Here is a 23,477-nt window from a genome sequence, read left to right on the forward strand (position 1 = left end):
AAGAAAAAACCCACCACACAACACCCCCCCGCACCAAAAAAAAAAACCAAACAAACACCCAAACAAAAACCCCCCAAACAACGCACAGACACACAGCAGGACACAAACAATATGAATGAGAAAATTGGACACTTACTTCACTGAGGAAGGCTGTAGCACTTACTTGATTAATTTCATTAGTTAGTTGGGACAGGATTGTCACTCCTATGATGCAGTGCTCTACACTATCCTGAGGGAGGAAAGGGGGACAGGGAAAGCAGTTAGCCGTGCCAGGATGCTCTCGTTAAGCTTCACCATCATTCAAAAGGCCGTTCTGCTTGGAAGATTTCTAGACATGTTTGTTGAGAAATGCTTTACCTTTGTAGCGTTGTGACTGGAAAGAAGCCCGTGAGCGATACCAAGTAGAGAATTCAAAACGTGCTTTTACAATACCCAGATGTTGTTAACAATGTAAAGGGTTCTGAAGAATTCAATAACATGAGCTGATAAAAACAGGCTCCTTTTATTTAATAGTTTAATCAACATTTTTGTGTTATGTCCTGACTCTGAAAAAACTGATTTTTTTAAAAATCAGTTTAATTTTAACAGAGGCTGTGGTAAAGCATGCGGGAATTTCTGCAATGTTGAAGTTGCTAGATGAAAACTCTGGGAAATAAACTTTTTTTTTTTTTTTTTTTTTTTTTTTTTTTACACCACCACCCCCCCTTTTAAAACTACAGCCCTTGGACAAGAGGAGAAGCAGCTGACCAAGTTTCTCCCCACGGCCGCGCCGGGGCCCTCCTGCCAAGCAGGGCAGCCCATCTCCCCGTGAAGGGAGCCCATTCTTCCCAGCCTGCCCAGCCTCTGGCTGCACTTGAGACTGCCAACAAGGGGCCGATTGTGAAACAAGGCTGTTACAGATACCTCTTCACTAGAAACGGTAATCCATTTATCAAACGATTTAAGAGAAACAACCTGTATTGTTCCTTTGCCCCAGTTTCTGTTCTGTAACTGATAAATGATGTTTCCTTTCCTAGCTCCACCTCGGTTAGCACCTTCTGCACAAACTGCCCTGATCTCCAGCTTCAAAGACTGAACTCATCTGTAATAGAGAAATTCAAGCATATTTAGGCTTGGGACCGATGGCTTCTTTACTGGAGCCACCTCTTCATGACTCACTCACTATTTACATGATAATATCTAGACAGAAGCCACTGGAAAACTTTGTTGAACCCGCATCTCTAAAAAAATGCAGCCTCCTCTCCACTTCAGCAGCCAGAACAGGTAACCTGAGCAAACGGGAACAGACCATCTCCAGCTGAACGCAGTGAGTAGATATTCACACCGTTTAATTAGGTTCCTGATTAAAAAGCACACATTCCCTACGTCATGAGCCAGGAGAGCGAGGCATCCAGCTCTCATAATTTCAGCTAAGAGCACCTAAAAACTATTTGGGACATAGTTACCAGCCCAGAAAGGAACACGATCTTTAAATTACTTAACATTGTCTAGGTCCTACTCCACTTCAGACACCTGTAAATGCCTAAAATACTAGTAGGTAGTCTATTTTCTGAATGCCCACACTCTATCACTCCAGAATTAAAGCCCTGTACACATTATATCTCCTTTTCCACACTGGTCATTCCGATCTCTTCTACTGTCTTCCTCCAACTTTTGATTTTGGGACAAATTTCAGAGCAAATAAATCAGCGTTCATAGCGTTACAGGATTTACTGATCTCTACGGGAAGAAGTTCCTGTTTGGAGACAGCTGTTGATAAAAATGCAACCTTCCACCTACACAGTCTTTTGGGTTGGACTGAAACCCTATACTGTGGTGACAGCACGTGCATTTATCAAAAAGGCAGGACTTCTAAAGAAAACAGTTAACAATAACGTTGTGGAACAGACATAACTTTTGTTATGATAACTCAGCTAAATATCAAATGTGACTTCCATGGACATATCACCCTTGCAGTGAACGAAAGCAAGTCAAGCACGGCACATGTTTCCCTCGTAGACAATAAGCCCGTGTGTTTACCATTTTGCACTAATCAGCACGGTGTATTTAAGCTTGAAAGAAGAACTGTGCAACTGGAACACTAAGAGACTTGTCTTACCATTGAATACTAACGGCGGCAGTTTCCAGAAATAGATCCCTGCCCCATCAAACTTTAAATTATAAAAACTGACCTGTCCTGCCAGTTGTCAGCTGCTTAGCCTTGGTAGCCACTATTCAAGCAACAAATACACAGGTGAAAGACTGGAGAAATGACACTAAAGTGCAAAACAATAACTGAAAATTCATGGACTTCCAAATCCCACAAGGTGTGTATTCATCTTACAAAAAAAAAAAAAAATCTGACCTGTAAAAACCTTGTGACATCTGTGATCACGTTCCTGAAGACATATTCATCCTTCTGACAGTCAAACCAGCCCAACTTTGTGATCCTCGCATATAACTGGATTAGTGCTTGCGTGACAAACGTTGCCAACTTCGGCCTAGTGGCAAGGTAGTTGAGCACATAGTTCCCTGAAACAGAGAGAAGAGGTGTATCTGTAGACAAAATCCCGGCAGATGGAGCGGAGATGGTAACGCTGATAAGAAAAAGCGTCTTTTTGAAAGATATTTAACAAAAAAAATCATCACAGAAGTGGATTAGATACAAATGTTGACCTTTTATTGTGACTTTAACGTATTAAAGCTGTGGAAGAGATCTGGGAAATGGTTAGGGACAGGTGAGAGTTCCTCCCCACACGCCTGCCTTTTTTTGTGTTATCTGACCCAATCCCCTGCAAACATATGTAAACAGCAAGAAAAGCTGAAATTATTTCAAGACCTTTCCTTGGGGATGATCATCATTTGTAAAAAAGAAAGTGGACTGAATGGCATTCAGCCTCCTCCCTCGGAGGAAAGGAAGCATCAACCATTCTCCAGGACAGAGCATCATGACAGGCTCACTGCGCCCTTAGGAGATACTCTAAATGATATTTTGGAGACCCATAAAGGATTTCCAGTTTTGAAAGCATGTCCTCAAAAGAGGCAAGCACCATGCCTATTTCATACTCAAAGAAAATAAAATTAAATAAAACTTGTTTATTCACAAGACGACAGGGCTGTCATTCCCTTCCATCTGAAAAAATTCTGTGTATTTAGCCTTGAACTCTGTTAGATAATGCTACAGGTGAAGATACCACCTAAGAAACACTTCTTTGCCTTTTGGGCATCCTATACCTTAGGATGCCCAAACTGTAAAGCACAGCAGCTTGCACAAAACCTCCCACCCGCGGATGAAAGTCCATATGACAAACATTCACATTAGTTTGGTTAGAAAAATTAAGTCTTGTACTTACGAATATCTATTCGTTGTTCCAACGGTAAAGGGTTGTTTGTGCGTGACACGAGTTTTGTAAGGCATGTAGCTGCCAGTAACTGGGAGTAGGATGACTGCAAAGAAAAAAAACAAACCAAAACACAAGCAGAAGTTTACCGCACACTGCAGAAGATCAAGCAATGCTGGATTTTCAGCTAATTGCTCTCTGGAAATTTGAGTTTAAAGCATTATTTTAATTGGTAAGTCTAAATACTCTACATAGCATTGATTCCATGTTTTTAGAGATACTAAAGTAAACCAGATACTTGAAGAAAGCATTTAAGAAAGAAAGGAAAAGATTTTAAAGAGCAGAAGACAACAGAACCACCGCTGAAGGCAGGAGTAAAACTGCAAACATAGTCAAACTGCGTGAAGTTACCTTAAATGCCATGCCCGAAAAAGACAATTAGCCCTCTGAGCTGTAGGAGTACGTTACTATACGTTAAGAAGCACTTAGACTTTATACTTTATTACTAAATACAGGTTAAAATTTATTTCTTACAGAACAGCACACAGACCACTGAACCGTAATCTAATTCAGGGACACAAATGATGGCGTTCAACCACCTAAAACCCCTGGCTGCACCCGATTCCATAAATTACAGCCAGGGAAATGACAAGCATTTTGCATGCTAATTTCTGTAATATACAGCGCGCAGGAAGGTGAGCATCCGAGATGCAGGAAACCTATTTAATCCAACATTCCCAAGGACGGTTGGGTATAAAGTGAGTCAGATCCCAGGCTGAACAAAAAGCCCCACAACCCTCTGGCGAGGGTCAACGGCTCACACGCAGAGAATGAAACTGGGCTTTAGGAACTTTCCTTAAAAAAAAAAAAAAAAAAAAAAAAATTATTTGTCCTCAGGTAAACCAGTTCCTAGATCCCACCAGAAGAGCTTCAAATCAGTTTGTTTTGAATTCACCGGACTTCAAATTTAACAAAAAGTTAAATAATTGGCTTCGTCTAAGTTTGCTGAGCCTGTTAAGTGTCACTCTTCTCCCTCTCCTCCTGGAGGACTCACTCTTTACAAAAGGCTGTTTGATGTTTCCTATTTTTGTGAACAAGGCTGCAATCTGATAGATATGAAAGCTGGATGCACACTCTGCCAAAAGTCAAATCTTACAAGATCATGTGGCAAAGCCATTTCAAACATTATTTGTGCTGATCCAACGTAAAAACCAAATGGCCACTTAAAAAAAGAAGAAAGCTAAGAGAGTCAGACAGGATTTACTGCTGGCATATTTTACATCCTTTCTGTAACGCTAATTCTAAAGCACATGATCTAATTTTCCCTATTTCAAACTGCTGGATTATTAAGACAACACTATAGGAGGGGCAATTTTCCAAGGAAACATTCCAGAAGAAACGCGGCTGGTTTTATCCCATACGAACCCCCGCGCACACACCACTTTCTCCCCAAAGCCTATAGAGAAGGCAGCGGTTCCCACAGTCTATGAAATCCCACGACCATAATAATGTTTTCAACTTAAAGCTTGCCATGTCTGGGTGGCAGCCTGCGAAGAATGCAGCAAGGCCCACAAGACATTAGAATTGACAACCGTTTGTAGTACCCACTGCAGCAGCATAATTAGCCACCCCAGCCAATGCTTTTTTTGGCACAGGCTGCCCACAAATTGTGATACGTGAGAGCGCGCTGGGTGTGCAATGTCAACACTGCATACCAGACCTTGGGGCTATTTCCCTTATCAATGCCCAAAATACCAAGATCCATTTGGGACAATTATATTGTTTTACATACACTCCCTCTTTCTAGAAGAAGCTGGCACTTGCTCAGGCAGTCTGGACTGTTGGTGAACTCAACCAAGGCTTTCTCTGCCTGGAGCCGTGTCGCAGTGTCTGTGGTCTCATACAGCTGCTTGCACAGGTTCTCTAGCTGGGCTAGGCTCTGGAACACAGGAAAACAAATCAGTCAGAAAAAAAAAGAGGTTTTACAGTTTAGTTATGCAGCATTTTAACCCGGGTTATACATTCGTATACATACACACACGTATCACTTCACTGTTTGCGCAAAGGAAGGAGAACGCTCGACTCATAGCGTGTTCTTCCATCAACTAAATGCATTTCACCTACGAAATTACCCACACAGAAATTTCACAGCCACCTCTTACACCTGACAAAGTACCACGTTGCCCCCCCACTTTCACCTTTTTTAACCTGAAGTGGGGCACCCACTCCCAGGGTCAGCGCTCACCCAGCCTGACGACGTCTGGAAAACCTCTTACAGCGCGTGCTGTAACAGCGATAATCCCAACCCACCCATTTTAAATAGTAAAAAACATTCTACACCTAGTTTTCATGTTATACTGTGTCAAATCCCCCCCCCCCCCAGCTTGGTTTATATTCCCTTTGCAGGGCGCCGTAACAGACTTCAGCATCCCAGGATGCTGGAAGGATCTCACGTTAAATCTTCTGCACTACACATGCCAAAAATACCTAAAGCAGAACAGAGCAAATGAAGAATGGGATGGCTGCCTTTGAGCAGCGTCTCTGTGAATGCGTTCGAAGGGAAATAAAACTACCAGGCAGATTCTGTGTGCTCAAACAACTGGAAAATATTTGCCATAAACTGTGATCCAGGCAGATGGTTTCCCCCAGTGAAATCTTAGGTGTCCTAGTTAAAAAAGGGCTTCGCAGATGGATATAAATATTCCCTTAGGTTCTTACTGCTAGATTAATAAGCAGGTATTTTCATTTGCTTTAGGGCTACATGCTAGGTTTCCAGGGGTAAATCATTACAAGCATACCATAACTTCTGTGCTTTGACTTCCGCGTGTGTAAAAAGGATAGCATCAGTCACCTAGTTTTATTTTTGGAGAAGAGATTGTTATGCAAAAGCCGAGTTGCAGGGTCAGCCGACGGATTCACGCACATCAGCACACAGCTGAACGCTTTCTTCCACACAAACCCAGCAATTCCACGCCAAAAGCGCACAGAAGTTTTTGATGCTCTGCTGCCGAGATGATCATCAGATAAGACAGTGTGATAAGAAAGACAAGGAGGGACCCTCTGCAAAAATTTGCTTACCTCGTAGCATATTCCAGAGCTCTGATTTATTTTATTTTTTTAAAAACAACTTCATGGAAGATGTTGCCTCGACAGCTTCACTACATTACAGAAACGAGAGAACTTCGCTAGGTGCCAGCCAGCAGTTCGACAGTTTTATTTTTGAGAAAGCCAAAACCCAAAGACTTAAGCTCTACACAGAAAATCCTCAAAAACCTAGGATGAATATGAACCGTTATTTACCATAAACAATTATAAACCATATTAACTCTGGTTAAGCATTTGTCAGCACCTGTTGTTTCCCATTACAAATGCATTTTCAGTTACTTAAAATCAGTTGGTCAAGTCTACATACAGAAAGGTGCCTGTTAATGTATCGTCTTCAGCTCAAGACCAAAACACCATTTCCACCAAACTCCTTGCTGCCATTTATCAGTTTGATAAGCTACCACGACCCTTCAGCCCCCACGTGTACGATGGACTGAATCCTTGGGAAGCAGCTCAGCCCAGCTCCATCACCCCGGTAGGACAATGATGAACTGCAGCCCATAGAATCACAGAACAGTTTGGGTTGGAAAGGACCTTAAAACACATTCAGTGCCACCCCCTGCCCTGGGCAGGGACACCTCCCACCAGCCCAGCTTGCTCCAAGCCCAGTCCAACCTGCCCTTGAACCCCTCCAGGGATGGGGCAGCCACAGCTTCTCTGGCCAACCTGGGCCAGGGGCTCACCCCCTTCACAGCAAACAATTTCTTCCCCAGATCTCATCTCAATCTCCCCTCTGTCAGTGTAAAACCCTTCCCCCTCCTCCCATGGCTCCCCTCCCTGCTCCAGAGTCCCTCCCCAGCTTTCCTGGAGCCCCTTTAGGGACTGGAAGGGGCTCCAAGGTCTCCCCAGAGCCTTCTCTTCTCCAGGCTGAACCCCCCCAGCTCTCTCAGCCTGTCCCCACAGCAGAGGGGCTCCAGCCCTCCCAGCATCTCCGGGGCCTCCTCTGCACTCATGGTGCCTTGGACCCATGGTCCCACACCAAATCGATGATGATCCAGAGAGCATAGTTTACAATTTTGGCTAAAGTATCTATTTTTAAAAGTTTTACACCACCCTGCATCGATTCTTTGAGAAGTTCAGGCATGGGGTTTCCCGGCAGTTGGTTTTCTTCATGACTCTGAGAAACGCTAATTCCCTGCGACTGTTTGGGAGGTGGTGGCAATAACCATGGATCCTTTTGTGCGACACTTGCCGTGACAAAACACCCTTGTTTGTGCACAGTGCGTGATCCGTGCCAGCCTTCTTGCAGATTACAGTCAGTTAACTCCCTCGGAGCCAGAGGAAACACATGACCTCTGGGACTCAAAGAAAACAAACTCCAAAAAGCCAACCGCGCCAACCAAATAGCCTGTTTGCTGCCCAAGAGATATGGCACACAAGGGCCCTGTAAATGCCCCAAGAACTATCATTAAGACATAGTTCTCCTGTCTAAAAAAAAAAAAAAAATCACACACACAGAAAAGCTATTCCAAATTACCCAGGAGTGTGAATCGCAACTCAACGGGGAATAAAAGTGAACTCTATTCACGTCAGATTAAGCCAAGCATCCACACCAGGTTTTAAACGTATTTTTAATAACACGTCTCTTGTTATGCAGTGTCAGTTGTCCCGAGTGTCCTTGTCCAGACAATCCTCAAGTTGAACTTCACTCATTATTTCTTCCTGACGGTATCCCCAGACTTGCAGCTGCAGAGGGGGCTGCGGGATGGGCAGTATTTTAGGGCATAAGGAGAAGTACAACTCAGCAGGAAAGCTGATGTCCAAACTTGGGAGTTTTCACCCATTATTTCAAGTTAGTGAACGGTCATTTTATTTTTTAATGTGCTCAAATATCCAAAAAAACCATTCCTGATAAGCTACAATCTGACCAAATTTCTCTGATGAAAAACCTTTACGCATAATTTTTAGGGTCGTCTCACCAATAAATTTCTTTTCTCCTCTCGTGCCCTAACTCAGTTATCTGTCACACCGACAGGCAGAGCGGTCGAGCTGCCCTGATCCTGCATTCCAGGTTTGCAACCTGAAGTTTTCAGCACATTTTAATATTGCTACAACGAGGGTATCTGCCGACGGGGTAGAAATCAGGCTTGCCTTACTCCAGCACTCAGCTTCGAAAGCCAGAGGTGAAGTTGCAATTAGTTAGGGATTATTTCGCTACAGAGACCGGGCAATACCCTCTCTTTCAACCAAGATAAAAAAAATACCATATAGTACAACGATTATGCAGGGCAAGAGCTCTGCATGGTCTAGATAAGGACTAAAGCATGAGACAGCAGAGTATTTGAAGCAGGGAGACACTCTGCCATCCCACCAGCGCCGCACGCAGGGGTTACAGGATGGAAAGGTGTGCGGTCGGTGAGCCAAAAAGAAAAATAGCACTAAAAACACAATTACAACTAACCAAAACTTGCATTTGTGGCTCCTCTGAGAATGAACAGCTCCAAAAACTCTTTGTAAGAAGGAGAAACCAGTTCTTTGCACCTAGGGATGGCAAGGAGGTGTCGCTGAGGGCTCGGGGTCCGACGGGGACAGCGGTGGGGATGGCATTTTAGGAGAACTGCTGAGTCACGGGAGACTGTCCCAAGTGTCAACACCCCCCCTTCCTCGCCAGTTCCCAGCCTTACGAATTGCTCTTATCTGCTCCTCACATGACAGCACTGAAATTCCAGGATTTTTCTACAGTTGCGCATACCATAGTCTATTAACACCCAATGTACTTTATGCAGTGACAAAAAAAAATAACCAACAACAAAACCCCCATGGTCCAATTTCTCTCAAACATCGCACTAGGAAGGCTAAACGACAACCTGAAACACCAGTCATACTCCCAGCTAGGAGTATGTGGCTTAAATGCACACTGAAAAGCCTCAACTGCCACTGAATTTTTCACATAGCCATCTCTCAACTTCAAGCTCAGCACAGATGACGATCGCTTCACTTTTCCTCCTACGTGCACACACTTCTTTTCCCCTCCGAAGCCAAGACCCAAACAAAGCCTATGTTTTCCCCCCCAATAAAGTGTGGCAATTAATGCCTACAAGTGGAAATCATCCTATCTCAAGTGTTCTTCTAAATGCAGCTTCCAGGCATGACCTCTCTTTACATCACTGTCTACAAGCCTTAGACTTTTTTTTTTTTGGCAAACAGAAGTTGAATAAATTTGTGTTCCTAGGGAAAAAAAAGCCCCATACAGTTTGGGGAGCTGGATTAAAACTATGATACTGAAGTTCCGCCCTACACCGCAAAGCACTAGAGGATAACGGAACACAGCCTACCATGGACTCCAATGCCATTGTTTTGTACGCAGTAGAAGTGTTTTTCAACAAGAGAAAGTATACTTGTCAAATTCGCTGGTTTCTGATAAGTGATTAGTAAAACTTTCACTCCCCTTCCCTTTAAAAGCAACAAGCTCTGAGGGAGGTTTTGCTGCAGATCAAACGTCCTAGAGAGAGCAGGGGGCTCCTTTCACCGCATGGTAGGGTTGGAAGGGACCTCTGGAGATCTTCTAGTCCAACCAACCTTTCCACTGGAGCCCTGCATGGAGTGAAGCTGCGGGCTGCATAGTCCTGAGCAGGAATTGCCAGTCCATCAGCCTCACATGAACTTCGCATCACGTTATTGCTTATTTCTTTAATAACATCAAACACTGACAATGTTATCATCATCAGTGATGAAGAAATGAGTTTTCCTCCATGTGTGGCACCTCCTTTGGATGATCCCAGCCTCAGATGTTTGTCCACCGAGAGCAGCCATGAAGCTCAAAATGTGGAAAGAAACCCCAACCTATCAATCTCACTTATACTACAAGCTACAAATAAAACCCGCCACTGCTCAGTGTTTTCCCCATGGTGAAGATAAACAATGTGTGATCATCTTTAAAATGATAAATACTACAAGGAAACTAACAGCTACCTAAAAGGAGTCCCCGGGGGGATGGCTGTGGAATTGATCCTATATTACACGGTTGCTTAAGCAACGCTCTTTACATCCGAGGGCTGCAATAAGCTCTAGGCAGGTTTAGTTCAACAGAGTTTGACTTCGCCACGCTGACAGTTCCCATTTCAGAAAATTGAGGAAACGCACGCTGTGCTCGGTGCACTCAAGATGGCAGAGCCAGAAAGTAAAGCAGGAGCCCACACAGCCAGCCCCGATCGCTTGGGGGGGAGCGGGCCAGCAATAACCCCACAGATTCCGACATCTAAAATGGAGCATTTGGGCTTAACGAGATCAATCCAAACTTTGCTGCTGCCTGGTGGTTCTTCTCCTGAAGGATGTGCATCGCTGTAAATCCTGCAGGCACACATTGTTTCCAAGACATTCCTTCCTCCTGCCTTATGGTTACTGACTCCCTGAGCCAGAGATCCTGCAACATGTTTAATACAGTTATTTTTGTCCCGAGCACATTCATCCATTTTAATATCCCCCAACCGATTCCCCCATATGTTATAATCAAAGTCAGACTTCGCAAGCGCCGGGCGACTGCAGGGCAGGCAATGAGATGTTTATGTCCTTGCTCACCAGGAGCGTGCAACAGGCTCCAGAAGAAGAGCTACCCGTGTACCTCCAGGATGTGACATAGAATCAGAGAATCACAGAACAGTTTGCATTGGAAGGGACCTTAAAGATCACAGAATCATAGAATGGTATGGGTTGGAAGGGACCTTAAAGATCATCTAGTTCCAAGCCCCCTGCCCTGGGCAGGAACACCTCCCACTAGACCAGGTTGCTCAGAGCCCCGTCCTACCTGGCCTTGAACACCTCCAGGAGGTGGGAAGAGATCGTCATCTATTCTTCCTTCCCCTTGAACATTTTGCGTCTAAGGAATATCAATTTCTATATGTGTCCATAAACAGGCACACCCCTAGCACGCATGGTGTTAATGTAAGGTGAGATGCAGTGCATGCTCCTCTAACCCAGCACCCAAAACTTTGCCTTCAGTCACCGGCCATCAGAGCTCTACAGCTTGTGTCATCTTCTGCTCTTTCAAGCTCTAGATACTCACTAACTTTCCTCACTTCTTGCCGACTTCACAGCAAGACAGGGTGGAAAAAGATGCAGCACGCAGTCAGGGCTCCAGAACACCACGTCTGAACAAATGCAACCGTGCAACGAAGATGCATCATAGCAAAGGGCCCTGGTGTTTTAAGTGACTAAGGCTCAGAGAATGCCTTGGGTCACTTGATGAATGTCAGGTATTTCAACCCAAAATAAAAAAGCTTTTAAGCTGAGTGATGCAACTATTAACTGCCAAGGACCAGGATGATGCACGTCGTAAGCACTCCTAGCTGTAAAAATCAAGGTCTCATGGCTCATCACCCTCATTTGTTAAGAGAATCTGAACAACAAATTGCCCATTTCCATTTACCCTACTAATCTATACCCTCCCAGCACATCTCAAAATTATTTATTGCAGTAGTATTTTCAGGCATCTCCCTGCATCTCTCAGGGAATGAATAAAGAGCTCTCATTCCTTTCTCCATGATGAACGGTCTCCAAGCCCAGACGGAGCAGGGCTGCCGTCAGGATTCAGCCCTGTCATTTTACTGCGTTCACGCTTTAGAGCAACTCCACGCGCTACCCCGCAGAAACACTTCAAATTAACACTAACACTTCCCGTAACTTAGTACTGACAACATATAACCTCGAATGTTACACAGGGCAGTTTCTATCCCAAAGAGCTTAAAGAGGAGGAACACGATACCCTTAGTGGGTGGTGAAACTGCTGAGAAACTCTTCAATATTCTAGTTGGTTGCAAACAAATACTTGTGCATAATTTTATCACGGCTTAGCACTATAAGGACAGCCATTTGTTTAGCTCTCTGCTAAGAAAGGAGAGAAAAGACAAGGTAGTGTTTGGCTTTCTAACACAGGGCATGTCTTAAGTGAACAGTCCTGAAGCTAAATATACCTCGGAGGCCAGCGGCACTGAGAACAGATCGAGGGCTGAAATCTCCAAAAGAAATCTCTACATTTCTACATCATGAGGACTGCCAGATGCTAGCAGAAGCCATGTGCATATACCAACAGCCACGAAATAAATTAAAAAGACAATGCATCAGACTCTTATTATTTATTTTTAAAGTATGAAACAGATGCAGTGAAAATGGGAATCATCCCTGCTTTCAGGGCGGGCCAGGTGGAAGCGTTTATTTCACCTTGACCATGTTCCGGGTTTGCACTTCTTTCATGCAGCGCCGAGTCTCAAACTGCTAATTGGAAGGTCTGACTCTTATGGAAAATGGTCGCATATCTATGATCTGCTCTGAACACTACACGTTAACTGTGCAGCATTACTCACCTGACTGCCTAATTCAATCAGAAGAGGAGGTTATAGAACAAACAGGAAGGGTAAAACAACAGTAAATCACATCATGTTTTGAAGAAACGGCCTCTATATCATAACAGATTTCTACTAAACTTAAGGCAGCCACTCCTGAGTTCAGTCCCCACTGATGTAGTACCTAGGAATGGGTGAATTACTGAATTCTACACCAAGAGAGGCCTCTCTCCCGGTGCGAGGACTCAGCAGGGCCCTAAGCAAGGACAGAGCACAGTCGGCCCGGTAACTGCAGCAAGGAGGTGCTCCTCCGCTTCTGAGAATAAAAAAGGAGAGGCTGGAGCAGCACCAACACCTTTGCTACAACAATGGGAGAATGAGTCACTCCTGTTTCTCTTTACCTTTTTATTTATATGTCACAGCTAATGCACCACTTCAGTAATCGCACCCTTCTAACCTCTCTTTTGCAGAGCCGAACTTTCCCTGTGCATCTGAGGGCTTTTCGTTTGGCAAAGGCTGGCCATTTCCTAACGAGCAGCAACCAGGAAATTAGGAAACTGCAAGCACAATGCACACACAGGACCAGCACAGTGCTGGACACACACAGTCGGGAAACCGGCGATCACTTGGATGAACCAAACCCTTCAAAAATCTCTTCTACCTGTTGATAACACTTTATAAAGAGAAAGGAGTCATGCCACGCAAACCAGCATTCCCTGTTTCAGTAACGTGGGCACACAGTCCAGGTAGGTACCAAGGTCATTGCATTTCCTGCTGTGGACAGAAATATTTTTCATATTATTAGGATTAACAGTACAATCCAGATACCTCTAGGTGTGAATACAGTTCTAGAGAATAAATAGAATCGGACTTTGGGTATTTAGTCTGAAAGACACCTCCAAAACCTCAGATGGTCGTTTTGGAAGGAGACAGCCTAAGTTTTGCAGCTCAAAAGTACAAAATCAGGCAACAGGCACCACAGTTCTTTGCCCGTGCAGGTCTGTAAGGTAGGGACAGATTGGAAGCGCTGCAGCCACATGATGTGAGCAGGAGCTGGAGCTACAGAACAACACTCTTCTCTAAATGGTGCTGTTAGCATTGGGGGGGATTGTTTTTGATTTGTTTAGATAGCAGGATAACCCCTGCGGGGCACCACTTTGGAGCGCCACACAAAAACCAGTAACACACCTTCTAATCTTCTGATAGTTTTAACCATGTAATATTTTTTCTTTGAACTCTAGGAAGAACAGCTCATTTACAAAATTATCTGAATGAAAATTACTTTTTGAGGTCACAGATGCCTCTGCTTGCTTTACATTCAGTTACACAGGAGGAAAAAAGAAGTCTTCAGCATTGCCTCATCCCACCACATTCAGGACATGGAACAGAAGGTAAGGAGTCTCATGGCAGAGCCTCGGGAGAAAAACTCAGGCAACTGCAATACTGAGCAAGGGAGCTGCAGTGAAACAAGCTGGCTTTCAGATTTCTGGGTCTCATCTTCTCTAATAGAGATAAGACAACTTTCGGGGCATGAGCTTTGCAGAACAAGCCACCTTCAGGTGTAGGAATCAATACCAGACATCAATGCACTGCGAGGCAGGAAGCGTTTTACCCAGATGGAAATAAACTACCAAAAAAAACCCCAACAACTCAAAACCAAGCCCCACACACTGACAGGTCTGCGGCCAGCACAGAGCATGTGAATTTGTTTGCGACACAAAGCTGTGCTGAGATGATGGTTCAGGAGAAAACACAAGCCGTCCAAAGACCCTGAAAACTCTGGAGCACCTCTAATCGTATAAAATACTAAAGCTACTACAGGACTGCTCAAACTCGCCATCCAGAAACAGCAAAATAATCTAAGGTCTGCAAATCACCTTCAACTTACTGATTAAACTAGTGTCATGTCGGCTACGGACATATTATCAAGTGCTAAAAGAGAAACAACAGAATTAGTACTTTCCAGTACAATGTCCTTGGACTATAACTCCTGTAATCACTGTGTTCACAAAGACTCTGAACTGGTGACACAAGGGCACAGAGCTTTCAAACGGGAATTCAACCAAAACACTTCGATGATGCAGCAATAACACCCCCATCCAATGGGAATATCGTAAACAGAGAACAATTAAGTCAGAATGATGGGCTGTGGAATAAGCCATGTAAAAGGTGCGTTCAAGAACCGTACATTACAGAAAATGCCACTGCAGGACAGACAGAAATCCTTTGCAGATCTAGAGTTGTGAGCCCACAGGGTATACGGATGCAGAGCCCATTTTACTGGCAATAGATAAAAAGAATGGAAAGGACTTAAAGTTGATCGTGAAGTGGAGGTATTTAGCAGAAAAACGGAGGCTATTTCTTTTATAAACTGATCTTACAACATAATAAAGTGTACTGTCTGCTGGTAATCCCGCTAAAAGGTAAGGGGACTGAATCATGCATTTCTCAACTAAGAAGAATCTTTCTGATGATCTTACCTAACTGGCGATCAGATTTGTTGGACATTAGGTAGACGGACTGGAGCAAGAAGGCTTACATGAGCTGCAGAAAATAGTAGGTCAGCTGGGCCAGGAATTGTGACCCTTTCCTTGCAATAGCAGGAGTTCTCACTGCTGAGACCAAAAAGGTGCTAAAACGTTCAGATTTCTAGATGATCCGCTTTGTGGATCTGACTCCTCAGCCCGATCAGATTCAGTTGGAGTTAAAATAGCTGAGGATGGAGCTCTCCATCCCAATATATTCTCCCACCCCGAGAGACAGGACTCCAGAGCTACAAACACACCCGGAGGAAGCAGGCTAAAGCCTGTTCTCCATTGCTGAGTTCCAAGCCCAGAGCCCATTTCAGCTATAAACAGAGATACGATGTTAATGAGCAGGACAGAAACATCCATGTTGCTTTACAACCTTTGTGCCTTATACACCATTTTAATATCCCTAAAATCATGTTATTTTAAATCCTACGGTTGGAAGGAAAACGGCAATTATTAGTGCCAGACACTCCATGCCCTTCAGATTTCTCTACGACTGCCCAATGGCCATAAGGGTGTCAAAACATTGAGTCACCTTGTACTTGTGTGCCACGAGCATAAAGAAGGCAGCAATGGCGATGGTGCTGGTTAGTCAACACAATCCAAGACAAGTATGGGTGCTGTGCCAACCAGACAGGGAATAAAAACAACACAAATTAAATAAAAAACAGAAAAGAAAGCAATTGCTACCAACCCTACCTTCTCTTCCTGCTGCCTGGCTATACTGACACATACACATGACAGATTTTCCTTCTGACCTGTCAAAGTGGAAGAGGAATCTTCAAAGCATCCCCATTTCCATTCAGGAAACAAAGAAAAAAAATAAAAATCTTCATTTACAGAATTCATCCAGTTCCCCATTACAAGAAATCAAATTAAGATACTATGCAAGCTAGCAAAGTAGTCAGCTGAAACAGGCAGGTAAGGACACAAATTGCCTGTCTGATTCCTGTAAATACCTTCTTGTTTGATTTTCTTGTTCCTGTGTTGTTCTCGTTAATAGATTATACAAGAATACTGAACAATATGTTAAAAGGAGAACTGTAAATTTTAATTTGAAAAGTTCAGGTAAAATGCCACAATTATACTTCAAACTACTGAGATGCTGTGAGCAGAAAGAAGTGCTTTTACTATATACACTGCTTGACTGATCTCAAACGAGGGAAAAGGGGAGAAGGTAGTCTGTTAAAAGCCAAAATGTGTTTTTCCTCTTCTAAAACATAACTTTTCTTGCTCTCAAGCTGGGTGTCGATTTATATGCAAGGCTTGTACCAGGTAAGCCCTGGTGCAACAGACGGCCCTGCGAACACACAGCAAAATGTTTAACCAGCACTCCTGCCCCGGGTATTGCAGCACGATGCCCTGCCTGGCACAGGGCTCTCCTGCCCCGTGCCCACCTGCAACACGGGCAAAACTGCAAAAGACACAGCCCCAAGCGGTGATAAACAACAGGAGAACACATCACACAATGCAATCGCTGGCCAACTGCACCCAAAAATAATTTAAGTTGTCAGAGAGCTGCTAAAACATACTTCTTGTTCACAGCACTCAACTGTTGCATGTTGTTTTTCTGAAGCGCAGCACGTTTTTCAGCCTGGAGAATTACTTCTGATTTCCAGGGCAGGACAACAGGCAAGGGGAAATGGAAGAGAAGGATCAGACTATCAAAGCACATTTATCATGGAGATCTTACATCACGCAATATTCAAAGCATGCCACCAGTAAGATGTCAAGCGCCAGAGCGTAAAGCTGATGTTTTATCCTGACCACACCAGGGCAACGAGCCGCCCACTGGCAAAGCACTACTGGAGTTAGCAAGGACCGTGAATAAACTTCACATTTTGGCCTTAATGAGAAACAAAAGCAAAAATGTCAAGCTTCTCATGAGATATTTTCTGGGTGGTTAGCAACTGCCCTCCAACAGTACCTTTTATGAGTTTGTTAGAACTAACGCATACTAAAAATAACCAACAAGAACAGCACCATCATCAACAACTGCACGCATGAGGCCACACCAACCACTGATTCAGTCATAGAGCCTGATGGATCCATTTAGTTAAAACTCTTCCCTCTAAGAAGCTCTAAATCCCATATTCCTTGCACAATCAAGAACAGGAAGAACCCAAAGCAAGCCAGAAAGGACCTACCACCCGCTAATCGCCCAGTCAGTGGGCTCTGACTTAAGGCTATCGGAGATAGGAAGACTGTGAGCAACACCTTATCATGTTAACTCCTCGGTGTGTTTGACTCCGATGTTTCGAGAGGTTACACCAACCAGGCTCGACTGGAAAACCAAACCAATTTTCAGGTGGTCTTCTCCAAGACCGCAAACCCACTACTGAGAAAATGCCAGGTGTGCCAAAATCAGGTGAGCAAAGAAATAGCACAACCCTTCTTGCAAATCAAAGACGAAGATGCGCAGAGAGCTTCAAAGGGGCCCGGGGGTACCAGCATCGCTGTTGCACAAAAGGACAAAGATGCACCAGTATAATTATGCTGAGAAAAATGAGTGTGACCTCAGACACACACAAAAAAAAAAGATTCTTACATCTAAGCCACACAACAGCATCACCGGAAAAAGTATCGTAAACTATCCACAAATGCCTTCTTGAAACCACAGCTTAGAAGCAGGAAGACAAAAATTACACTTTTGCTGGCAATTTTAAGTAGTAAAAATGTAACTTCTTGAACTTTGCTTTAGTAGGCCTGAGCCCTACAGACTCATAAAACGCAACTGCGCTGCCCAAAACCAAGGGCAACAAGACATTATTAACAGTCACAGAGTTCTTGAGCTACAGAGCGTTCAGTGTTCTCTTAAAATGATTAAAATGAACAAATCCTCCCTAATTGTATTAGCGTTGGCTACCCGAGGGAATGTAGCGCGGTCGCTAAAGCAGGGGGAGCAGACCCGCCATCTGAGAGCAGGCTCACAGCCCCGACCTGGCTATTTCTGCCGCTTCCCTCTGCCCTTCTTTTACTGCCGTAGCAGGCAGCCAGCTCATGCCGAACTCAGCTTTGCCTTCCTTCTTTGCGACACAGAAATTTTGAGATCTTCAGGTGAACCATTATGGGTAGAATTACACCTTAAACAAGGAGTAGGAGCTGCAGCTCACTGAATTCAGTGACAAAATCTCCCACAGGCTTCAGTGAGGCCAGGATTTCACCTCGAGCCCGTCTGTGAGCCCACGACGAAGCCACCATGTTCTCCTTTCCCATCTGAGCCGCTTCCAAATACCATCTTCTGGAGGAGAGGGACAGCCGGCTGGGTCTGCTGCCAGGAGATATGTATTGGACACCCTACCTGCTTCCTAAGGGACCTCTAAAGTACGCTCCAGACGTTGGCTAGAGGACCAGGAATAAAACTGCCAGTGGTGGAGTCCCCGGAGCTGAAAAGAAGCGTCTGCTTTTTTTTTTTTTTTTAACATCAAAGTTTGGCTGCAGGTATCTTGAGATATGGAACTGCAACTCTACACCTCCACCTTTCAGCTGAAATCCAGCTCTGAACACCTTCTGCAACTGCAGCGCTGAGCATCCGAACAGCTCAGTTCAAAAAAAGAGCATAATTTTAAAAAAAAAGAAAAAAAGCCTAATTTGCAAAAGAAATAGAAATATTGCCAGCTCTATTTTTAGTCAAACCAATGTTTCCCCCTCCCCAGGTCCCGAGCACTCCCTTGGGCTATTCTGAGATAAACCCAAGTCCTTAATTAGAGCTTTCAGCGAGTCCAATGACACATGGAAGGTAAAAGCCTGAACTACAACAAACGAAAAAGTATTCTAGGCAATTTGTAGTTGGACAGCAGGCTACATCGTGACTCTTTTACCAAGCAAGCACAAGGTTACCAAGATATCAAATGGGAAACACGCATCTCAGTCTCCAGGGTTTCCTCTGGAGCAAGCTGAATGTTATAGATTTCTAGAGCCAAATTAGATTTTGTGTTTGAGCCAAAACAACATCCTTTAGAATAGAGAAACACATAAGAAAAAAAAAATAAAATTGAGGTCCTATTAGGGATGGAGAAGGAATTGCCCTAGGAAACAATCTTGAAAAAACAAGTTGTGTCCCCCCCACTACAGCACAAAGGAGCCGCCAACACCGGTGAGAAAATCCCCGTGTCCTTCCTCACACGAAGTAACCCAGTGAATTACCAACATGAGGCGGATGTGACACCAGACCGTCACTCAAACACACTTTTTATGATTTTTTTTCTTCCCCCCCACTGAGCTTCCTCCCCAGCTATATTGAGAAGAAAGAAGCCACTTCTGCCTGTAGCCCATCCAGTGCATCTGGAGGCCCCAGCAGAAATCCTGAACCTGCACAAACACACAACTGCTCCAAACATGGAAGTTTTCCAGCTTGGAGCAAAACGCTGTCAGCTCATTTAACAGTTAAAACGATGGAAAACGCGGTGCCAATCTCTGGGATTTGAAAAACCCAGCCCTGAACTTAAAATCAGATAGCATGGAAGCAAAACAAGGGATGCAATTTCCTTTTTACACAACAGATTTCTTATTTTTCTATTACAAGTAGCCACCTCAGCACCTGTCTTGTTCGTCTCAGGGTCCCAAACTTCTTTCATTTCAACTTGGAGTCAGGCCACTGAGAAAAGACAGTAACATGTCGCATAGAAGTGACAACAATTTCTAATCAGTGCGATGATTTTTTTAAAGTTCAAGACAAATGAAGCATTCAGTACACAGTCACCGAATCCACCATCATCCTGCAACAAACACTTTCCCACAGGAATATTCACATTCAGTCAAGTGAAATCCCATTTTAGGGCAGCAGCACGGAAAACATCTAAGGGGCAAGGAAAGCGGAAGAAAAACAAAGATGACATAAATCTGCTTCCAAGAGAGGGGAAAAAAGGGGAAGGGGACTCATTTTCCCACAAAGCTAATTGCAATGACATCCTCGCTGCTTTTCTCCCTCTCTACTGTGAGCAAGTTTAAGTGATGGTAACAAGACTTTGAACAGACAGAAATATTAATTCCAAACAAGGTTGTACGAGCTTTTTGAGAAGTGGAGAAGTTGGCGTACAGCAATTTGCTTTAAGACTGCAGGGCTTCTTTTCAGCCCCGCAAAAATCATCTGATTCTCTCTGCTCCTGTATCAGTATCACTGCATCCTTTGTTTCCAGCCGCTGAACAGTCCCCCCTTGACGAGCGGCTCAACAGGAAAGCACCACAGCTAGCTTTGGCTACACGATTCCCACCGACAAAACTGCTGGACTCGCTCACAATTTGCATAATGTCTATTTTTTAACGACGAGAACACGACATTCTCTTTCATCACGGCCTTAGAAGTTTGTCTTTATCCTTACTCTTGCTCCATAATGCAAAGCAAATAACTTCGGGACAGCTGCAGTCTGTATTTGTGCTCGACCCCCTACAAACACACCAGGTACAACTCCAGGAAGTTCCACTGCAAACACGTAACACCCAAACCAAAGCTCTCGTGAAGCAGCAGCACGACTTTACCAACCTGCTAAACTCTCACAGCTTTTGGCAGCCCGTATTTATTTGCAAATCCCCGTTCAGACAGGACCAACTCCCACAGCATATGCCATAAAGACAACTCTCTCAATTATTCACACTGATAATCAACATCTCCTCGCGACGCTGGTTAACTCAATAACTGCTCTGTTAAACGAACGTGATGTTTTATAGGGGAGTCTGTGAAACTTAGCTGAAATCACGTCCAAAAGACTGGCATTTCGGGCTATGGAAAGATCTCTCACTAAAAATTCGACCTATTAGTAAAAATCACTACTTCCTCCAGCCACAAAATCCCACAATCAGTTTTGAAGGGAGCCTCACACCCCATGAGGGAAAGCTCCTCAGAGCTACTGCTTTTGCCTGGACCGGAGAGAAGAAGAGAGACAATAAAAAACAAGTAAACCCCGTCCAGCCACAGCATGTAACAATTTTGTTAGCTATATTTGTCCTGTGCAGGAACCGCACCGAGCTGCAGGTGCCTTAACCGTATTTGCAAATCAGTTTTCCTCTGAGTGGAACATCTTCCAAGCCTTTGACGTTAAAGTTTAACTAACCAACTCGAACACAGACACTGCAACCCCATTCTTACGGCTCAAACTTCCATTTGCTCAATTCAATATTTAACAAAGAAAAGCAGGGTACGAAGAACAGTTTTAAAGCAACAAGAGCAGCTCTTTCACCTGCCTTCGGTGTCAAACGGCAGGCTAAGTCTGAAAGGTAGGGCTCGACTTGCAGCAAACGAATTCAGAGTTTCTTCAGTAAATTTAGAGCCTGTGAATTGTTTAATAATGCAGTAATTCCTCTCCTCCCCTGAGATTACCCAAGAGACATTTGCCAGCAACCTTGCCAGACAACCTGAGAGCTGCACGGCTCCGTTCTGAGTTAATAAACTGCTCACCCTTGTGGTCCACAAGGGTATCATGTGGAGAATATATTTATTTAAAAGTTGCATAGATAATATGTAACTACCAGTGTCATTACAGTTTAGCCAGCCTTTTGGACACCATGCAAATCCTGCGCGGGTTCAACTAAAATATTATGCAAAAAGAAAACCCTCAGCGTTTCCCCCAGCTGTGCCTATTTTTACTTTTTCTGTCGGTGACAGCGCCAACTCTTTCGCAGGTTTTCCATCCTACCACGCAAACCCGACTCGGTCACAGCCACCGGCACCTTCCATTTGCCTCTCGGCTCCTGCCCACGACAGCGACGCCCGCATCCAGGCAGGGATTTGTTTTTAACGCCAACCAAACCGGGCTTACCTAAAGGCCGAGCCTGGCTGGAAAATAAAACACGGCTGGGAAAACCGAGGATGCAAAAGCCCCAAAGCCAGGGCAGCTGCAGGGGCCCGGCTCCCGCAGAGACACCGGCTCTGGCGGCGGGGGGAGTCTTCTTCCCCCGGGTGTTTGCTAGAAAACTCCACAGCGGCGGCGGGAGGAGGCAAAGGCCGCTCGGCCGGTAAACGCCGCCGGCTTCCCCCGCTGAAACCGCCCTCCCGGCGGCCCTTCGCCCGCGGGGAGGCCGAGCCGGGCCCGGCGGTGACACAGGCCTGGAGCCGCCCGGGGGAAGAGGACGCCGCGCCGCCGACCCAGCAAGGCCGCTCGCCCCCGCGCCCGCCATGCCAGTGCCCGCGCCCCCCCGCCGCCGGGCCCGCAGCCGCCGGAGCTGCCAGACGGGGATCTACGGCGGCGGCGGCGCCTCCACCGCGGGGCCTGCTGCCGCCGCGCCGGGCCAGGCCTCGCCGGGCCGGACCAGGCCTCGCCGGGCCTGGCCTACCCGCGCCGGGCCGGGCCGGGCCTACCCGCGCCCCCCGCCGAGGCCCGGCCCCGCGGCCGGTTGGGGCGGGGAGCGGAGTGTCGCCTCGTCTCGTCCCGCCCGTCCCCTCACCTGCACATGATCCGCCATTTTGCTCCATTCATGCTCCGCTCCCTCCGCCTCCGCCGGGCACGGCACGCGCCCGCCGCCGCCGCGCGCCGCCGCCGCCCCCCCCCTCCTCACGCCGCCGCCGCCGCCGCCGCCGCCTCGCTTTCGCCCGCGCGCACGCGCCACGGCCCCCGCCGCCCCACCGCGCCTGCGCCCAACGCCCGGCCACGCCCCCCCGCCCGGCGCGCGCCTGCGCCACGCCCACCCGCCGCCCGGCCCCGCGCCGCCACGCCCCGCGCGCGCGCGGCGGCGCGGGTGACGTCACGACGGCGGCGACGCAGGCGGAGGGAGGGGCGGGCTTTGTTGACATGGCGCTTAAAGGGGCCGCGCACCTGGGGAGCTCCCGCGGTCCCTCCGCTTCCAGTGCTCCCAGTGCCTCCAGCCAGCGCTCCCAGTGTCCTGCAACCACCTCCCTGCACCCAGTTCCTTGCACCAGTGGCCCCCAGTTACCCCAGTTCCCTGCACCAGGCCTCCCAGTGCCTCCAGTGCCCAGTACCAGTGTTCCCAGTTACACCAGTCCCTGCACCAGTACTACCAGTGGCCGGTGCCAGTGCGCCCAGTGTCCTGCAACCACCTCCCTGCACCCAGTTCCCCGCACCAGTGCCCCCAGTTACCCCAGTTCCCTGCACCAGTGGCCTCCAGTAACCACAGCCCAGCATCAGTGCCCCCAGTTGCACCAGCACTCCCAGTTACCCCAGTTTCCTACACCAGTGCCTGTGCCCCTAGTTGCACCAGCGCCCCCAGTTACACCAGTTCCCTGCAGTAGTGCCCCCAGTAGCCCCAGCCCCTGCACCAGTGGCCCCCAGTTACCCCAGACAGGGACAAGC

The 23,477-nt window shown here is 46.1% G+C and overlaps 1 protein-coding gene across 2 annotated transcripts in view; it reads right to left on the bottom strand.

Moving 5' to 3' along the window:
- Positions 1 to 22,753, bottom strand: part of XPO7 (exportin 7) — a 50,130-nt gene extending 27,377 nt beyond the window's left edge. The window contains exons 1-5 of one of the 2 annotated variants that reach the window (XM_074563886.1): positions 22,615 to 22,753; positions 5,113 to 5,259; positions 3,333 to 3,426; positions 2,345 to 2,511; positions 164 to 229 (exon numbers count right to left, since the gene is read on the bottom strand). In XM_074563886.1, coding sequence (XP_074419987.1) covers positions 164 to 229; positions 2,345 to 2,511; positions 3,333 to 3,426; positions 5,113 to 5,259; positions 22,615 to 22,632 — 492 coding nt within the window. In that variant the 5' untranslated portion in view covers positions 22,633 to 22,753. Of the gene's footprint in view, positions 1 to 136; positions 230 to 2,344; positions 2,512 to 3,332; positions 3,427 to 5,112; positions 5,260 to 22,614 lie in introns of both variants that reach the window. The other variant, XM_074563885.1, reaches the window with a different exon arrangement.
- Positions 22,754 to 23,477: the final 724 nt, after the last annotated feature.

The sequence above is a fragment of the Larus michahellis genome, chromosome 20, assembly GCF_964199755.1.
Source record: "Larus michahellis chromosome 20, bLarMic1.1, whole genome shotgun sequence".
In the NCBI taxonomy this organism is placed as follows: domain Eukaryota; kingdom Metazoa; phylum Chordata; class Aves; order Charadriiformes; family Laridae; genus Larus; species Larus michahellis.